Source organism: Elephantulus edwardii, unplaced genomic scaffold (genome assembly GCF_000299155.1).
Source record: "Elephantulus edwardii isolate Elephantulus edwardi_28Jun2011 unplaced genomic scaffold, EleEdw1.0 scaffold00276, whole genome shotgun sequence".
Taxonomy (NCBI): Eukaryota; Metazoa; Chordata; class Mammalia; order Macroscelidea; family Macroscelididae; genus Elephantulus; species Elephantulus edwardii.
The window spans coordinates 2,220,833-2,227,707 of NW_006400026.1; the positions used below are offsets into that span (position 1 = coordinate 2,220,833).

General features: G+C 37.2%; 1 protein-coding gene across 1 annotated transcript in view; it reads right to left on the reverse strand.

Annotated features, from left to right (window-relative positions):
- Positions 1–6,875, reverse strand: part of HECW1 (HECT, C2 and WW domain containing E3 ubiquitin protein ligase 1) — a 384,473-nt gene that overhangs the window by 88,125 nt on the left and 289,473 nt on the right. The window contains exons 15-16 of the mRNA XM_006900196.1: positions 6,648–6,753; positions 3,212–3,308 (exon numbers count right to left, since the gene is read on the reverse strand). Coding sequence (XP_006900258.1) covers positions 3,212–3,308; positions 6,648–6,753 — 203 coding nt within the window. The remainder of the gene's footprint in view (positions 1–3,211; positions 3,309–6,647; positions 6,754–6,875) is intronic.

Below are 6,875 nucleotides of genomic sequence, written 5' to 3' on the forward strand. Positions count from 1 at the left end.
TAAAAAATTAGAAGCTATTTTTCTTTCATTCTCTGCCCTCCACCAAGTCACTAGAAAAATTGAGTAACATAAGGACAAAATGTAACTTGACATAGGAGTGCGTAGGTAGTAAGGTTAACTTGCTTGACATTAACTGAAAGATTGGTGATTTAAGTTCACAAAGATGTCCTTGAAAGAAAGACCTGATGGGCTACTTGTTAAAAATCAGTCACTGAAAACTATGGAGGACAATTTTACTCTGCTATACATGGGGTCACAATGAGTCAGGAATGACTTGAGAAAATTTGGTTTTTAGGTCAACATGACTCTTTGATTGAGTCACTTTTCCAAACTTTAGTTAGTAAATAATTCTTTGTCCTTCATTTTGAGGCTAAAACCAGAGTATCAAAAGAAATTCTTTTGTTTTATTGACTATGCAAATGGATTTGACTGTGTGGATAATAACAAACTATGTCTAATATTGAGAATAATGGGCATCTTGGAACACTTAATTGTGCTGAAATGAAATCTATACCCAGACCAAAAAAGCTGTTGCCCAAATTGAGTGAGAGAACACTTCACTGTTTCAAAATCAGGAAAGGTGTGTTTCCAGGATCTTTTCTCCATACTTACTCAATCTGTATGTTGAGCAGATTATATGAGAAGCTGGACTCTATGAAGTGTGGCATCAGGATTGGAAGGAGACTCATCAATAACCTTCATTATGCAGATGATACAACCTTGCTTGCTGATGGTGAGGAGGACTTGAAGCACTTGTTGCAGAATATCAAGGAATGCAGCCTTCAGAATGAATTACATCTCAATATCAAGAAAGCAAAGATTCTTGCCACTGGACCAATAGGCAATGTCATGATGGATGGAGAAGAATGAAACTGTCAACAGTTTCATCTAGCTTAGCTCCATAATTAACACCCTTGGTGCATTGCACTTGGAAAAATCTGCAGTTGGGGACCTCTCCAAAGAATTGAGGAGCAATGATGTCAGTTTGAAGACTAAGGTGCATCTGATTCAGGCCACAGTCTTTCTGATTACTTGCTATGCATCTTAGAGCTGGACAATAAATAAGAATGATAGAAAAATAACTGACACTTTGAGCTGTGGTGTTGGAGAGGAGCATTGAACATCCCATGGATGGCCAAAAGAACTAACAGATAGGTCTTTGAGAGGGTGCAGCCAGAGTGCTCTTTGAAGGCAGGAATGGTGAGGCTTCACCTAACATACTTTGGGCATGTTGCTTGAAGGAGCTATTCCTTGAAGAAGAACATAATACTGGGAAGGGTAGGGGGTTGGAAAAGGAAAAGAAGCCCCTCAACTAGGTGGATTGACAAAGTGACTGCTGAAAGGGCTTTTGTGTGTCACAGAGTGTGAGGATAGCACAGGATAGAACAGGGTTCAGGTCTTTTGTTCATAGGGTTGCTATCAGTTGTATTCCATTCAGTGGCACCTACCAACAGCATTCAATCTGTATGCTGAATGAATAAATTTTGAAGCTGGACTTTGTGAAGAAGAATGTGGTATCAAGATGGAATAAAGACTCATCAACAACTTGTACTGTGTATTTGATACAGCGTTGCTTGCTGAAAAGTGAGGATTTGAAATGCTTGCTGCAGAAGATCAAGGACTATAGCCTTCAATAAGGATTGCATCTCAACATTAAGGAAAAAAAGTTCTTCCAATTGGCCAATAGACAATATCATGATTGAGAAAGGATTTAAGTTATCAGTGATTCAATCTTACTTGGGTCAACAACATTCTTGCCACCAGCTGTCAGAAGATCAGTAAATGTATTGCCTTGGGCAAGTCTCCTGTGAGAGAGCTCTCCAAAATACTGGATGAATGGTAATGTCAGCCAGAAAACTAAAGTGTACCTGATTTATACTGTGGTATTTCAATCACATTACTCAAGAGCAATGGTGTCTCTCTGGAGACTAAGGTGCACCTGATACAGGCCATAGTCTTTGCAATCACTTGTTATGCATCAGAGAGTTGGACAATGACTAGGGAGAATAGAAGGAGAATTGATGCCTTTGAGCTGTGGTGCTGGAGAAGAGTATTGAATGTACCATGAACTGCCAAGAAAACAAACAGATTCATCCTGGAGAGGGTTAAACCAGGCTACTCCTTGGAGGCAAGGATTCTGGGGCTTCGTCTGACATACTTTGGACATGTTGTAAGGAGAGACAGGGTCCTAGAGAGGGACATCATGCTTGGGAGGGTGGCAGGACAGCGCAGGAGGGGAAGACCTTCTATGAGGTGGATTGATCCAGTGACTGGGGTGATCAGGATGGGTGTGTTGGAGGTAGTGCGATTGGCACAGGATAGAGGAGGGTTTAGGGCTGCTGTACATAGGGTTGCTATGAGTAGCAAATGACTCGATGGCACATAACAACAACAACATTTCAATCAAATGACTCGATGGCACATAACAACAACAACAACAACAACATTTCAATCACTTACTATATACATCTAAGAATTGGACTATAAGTAAGGATGAAATAAGAAGAATTGATGCTTTTGAGTTGTGATGCTGGAAAAGAGTCATGAATACCCCACAGACTGCCAAAATAATAAATAGATATGTCTTAGGGAAAGTTCAGCTAGAGTGCTCCTTAGAGGCAAAGATGGTGAAGCTTCATCTCCAAACTTTGGCCATGTTGCTAGGAGAGGGTATTCCTTGGAAAGAGACATCATGCTTGGAAAGATGGAGTTGGAGAAGGAGAGGAAGACCCCTAATAAGATGGATTAACACAATGGTTGCAGCAATATGCTTGAGTGTGTTAGAGATAATGAGGATGATACAGGGTAGGACCGGGTTCAGATCTGTTTTTTAGAGGTTGCTTTGAGCTGTGCATGACTTGATAGCCCTGAACAATAATAACAACAGTTATAATTACAAGTCACAGGAAGATCTGGTGGATTAGTGGTGAGGAGTTGTGGTGTCAGTGCAAAGGCAGGTGGTTTGAATTCGCCAGCTGCTTTGCTGGAGAAAGGTGGGCAGTCCCCTCCAGTGCAATTTACTGCCTCTGAAAACCTGTAAGAGGCTGAGCTTTGAGTCAGTTCTGATTGAATGATATATAATAACAGTTACAAGTTAAATGCACAAATAAAAGGCATCATTAATTTCAGCTTTTCTCCACTAGAAATGCTTTCTACCTGGATTACAAGCTAGAGTAATACTGAGTTAGAGGAACAAGGAATAAGCACTTACCTGAGAGCGTGGTTTCTTGCCAAGCTAGGCTGACGCTCTTGCAGCATTTCAAAAATGTTTGGCTGGCGCAGAAATGCCACAATTTTATCATTATATGCTGAAACAGAGAGAAGTGCAGAGTTGTGGCTGAATCTGCTGTCTAAAGAGAATTTATTTGGTGACTTGTAAATCGTTACTTTGCATTATGCCAGGATTAATGAAGAAATTTGAAAGGCAGGTGTTACACCCACCTCTCTCCTCAAAAAAAAAAAAAAGGTAAGATGTTGGGATTTTTCTTCTTTATTTGACATCAGAATATTACTGCTTTTAGAAGCTGAGACTAAAAATAAATCTGATCTAACAATTTTGTTATCCAGAAACATAGGGGTGTCAACTTAATGTAGTACAAAAAGATGAAAAATAATATGGCTCTCCAAGGAGGAGAAAAAGACTCCTCTTTCCCTTCTAACTTATCCTGGCTATATGTCATAATTCTTATGAGTTCTTTATGAGTTCAAAGAAATCTTTTTTGCCACTTGATAATGAACTATGATCACAAGTTAATTACCAAATAGTAATCAGAGAATTGACAGAATCTCATTCTCACTCATTTCCCTTGATGTTGGTGATATGTGTTTTAGAAATAGGTGGTGTCATGGTTCATACTATGTAACAACATAGCTATGACTTTTAGTATAATATAACAATTTCATGTAGTATAAATGATAACCTCTATGATATTAATAAGGCAAGTTTACAAGTAGATCTATGTTTAGCCTTATCTGAATAAGGGTAAGTCTCTTCAAGAGTGTGGTCTGCATGGTTCTTAAAGTTTGGACTCATTGGCAAAAGGCTAGAAAACTGCTTGACATGCTTGTATCTGACTATGTGGCTCACAGCCTGCAGACTTAAACCAATGATCTGCCATACTTACTAGCATTGTATTTGTCAGCCTCCAAATCCAGAAGCCAGCTGTCTGTGATCCTGCTTCCCAATAACTTTTGGTCATGTCAGCCTCCAAAGCCAGTAGCCCGAGGCCCTGCCTTCTAGTAGTCTGGCCTAGAGATCTAGGATTTGCCTATATAATAAGTAAAAAACTATTTCATTGAAAGAAATCTCTCTTCTCCCTTTGGCTGTGTGAGTGTAAACTAAAAAACTCAATTCATTATTGTTTAATCAGTAGCTGATCCTCTGGCATGTTTTTGGAGCTGTAAATCACATGACAGGAGAATACCTATCTTTCTTCTATGGAGAATCTGGTGGATTTGAATTGTCTGTCTTTGTGTTGGCAATGCAACTCTATGCCATTAAACCACCAGAGCTCCCTATATTGTTTTTAGGTGTTGCTGAGGTGACTATGACTCATGGTTACCCTATGAACAATGGATTTGAACCTTGCCTCTTTGCCATCCTCCCATCATCTCTAATGTTCTTGAACCTATTGCTACATTGACTATGTCAATTCATCTTGTTGAGGATCATCCCTCTTCCACTGACTCTGATCTTCCCTCCTTTGCTGACTCTCTATGGGCTACTTAATATTCTCCTCTAACACCAGAACTCAAAGACACTGATCCTTCATGTACTGATCTTTATTCATTGTCCAATTTTCAAATGCATAAAAGTAATTTAAAAGGCTTGAATCAGGTGCTCTTTAGTTATAAAAATGATGTCATTTTCTTTAACACCAGCAAATGTTTCCAATACAACATACTGTTTGATATCATCTTACTTGGATCTACAATCTTGGTACCAGCAGTCAAGAAATTAAATCCCTCTATGTATAAGTATATATGAATATTTAAGTGCATATAAAGGAATAGCTATTTGTGCATATAAAGGAATATATATGCATATAAAGAAATACAGATACATATAAAAGAATATAGATGCATATAAAGGAATATATATATAAACTCTATGAACTTTTAGAAATGTCAATAGTTGTAGAGGGGCTTCATAGGGTCACTATGCATGACTCAAAGTCAATCAACAACAACAACCATATATATATATATATATATATATATATATATATATATATATATACACACACACACACACACACACACACACATACATACATATAAAGGAGTGTGTGTGTGTGTATGCTTCCTAGACTTGGCTTCAGTGGAGAACAAACCTATCAGGTAGTTAGGATAAAGAATGAAGACAAACACCACATTGGAAAAGATGATGGAAAGAACTGTTTAAAAGGAATGCATGATTAGGCATGATATGCATGACAACAGTCCAGGATAAGAGGTACATTCCAAAGTGGGCTTAAGGAGGGGAGGGGAAGAAGGAGGATATGCATAATGAATGAATATTAAAGGAAAAAGCAGGGAGAGAACTGCATGAGAGGAAAAAAAGGAGCATAGGGAGGAAAATATGCAACAATGATTTAATGAAAATCCAACTTTCCTGTAATTTTTTTAAAAATTACAACTAAAATTTTAAATAGTATTGTTGGAAAAACCAGTGAAGACAAAATTAAGGCACAGAAGGTTAGCTTAGGACTTCCAACATGAGATGGTGGCTATATTAAGGTATTTGGCTAATATTCTATTATGAATCAAAACTAACCCTTGCATCAGGAATATTACCTGTCGTTCTTGTGACTCTCTCTTATACCCTCAGGAAAAGTCCTTGATAAATAATTTCAGAAAATTTTATAATTTTGTTTGATTACAAGTTTTGTTAATTTCTTAGGAGACTCTAAGCAATTATGAGACCAGATGCTTACTCAAAACAAACTTTAGAATTATGCAAGTTCTCTTTTTGATCATACAAACAGGGTCTCATGATTGTGTCAAGGCCAGACATGTACAACATAATGATTACTTTGTACTTTAAAAAAACAACTTTAATAATATATGTCATTTCCTGCCAATCAGATGTCCCACCACTCAATTTAGTAACTACTACTAAACGTCAACCAATCATTGATTTTTTACTGAATTTTCTGATATTATCTTATATGAACTCTCAGATCTGTTTCTTCTTTGGATCACTTGGCTCAGAATCCTCTGGATCTTGTAATTGCAAATTTACATATTGTCTGCTCCTCAACAGAAGCTCTTTTAAGTTAAATAAGAATCAGACTCTTCCATTTCTCCATTTTTATAAAATTATAAAAATGTTTTCTGTAAGTATGTGGAAATTATAAATATAAGTTAAAATCTGCATCTAACAGCAATGTAATCTGTCATTTGAGCTATGCTATCTTGTACTGATTTGGTAAGGCACTGAAGAAAAAGGGATGTTAGGGATGGGAAGAGAATAAATGAAAGAAAAAGTAGATAAAAGGACAAAATGTGAGAAAAAGGTTGGAGGATGTAGACAGAAATATAAAAAAGGAAAAGAAGAATAGAATCTTGAATGTTAAAGAATTAATGATAATAAAAACTAATCTAAATATTGGTGAACCAAGGTTGCTATAAAGCTTGATACATACCCAGTGGTAATGACTCGTGTTGATGTTGGCTTCGAATAGCAGCTACAAGGTTATATCCTGGACGAGCCAGTAAGGAAGCTCCTCTGTTTCTAGAGACTTCTGAGGCCTAATTTAAAAAATAAAAAATGAAGGTTGGAGGCTATCAATTTCATATGGTCTTTGATATCAATTTTTCAATATGAGGAATAACATTCTGGTACGGCCTATGATGAAAAAGTAATAAACTTA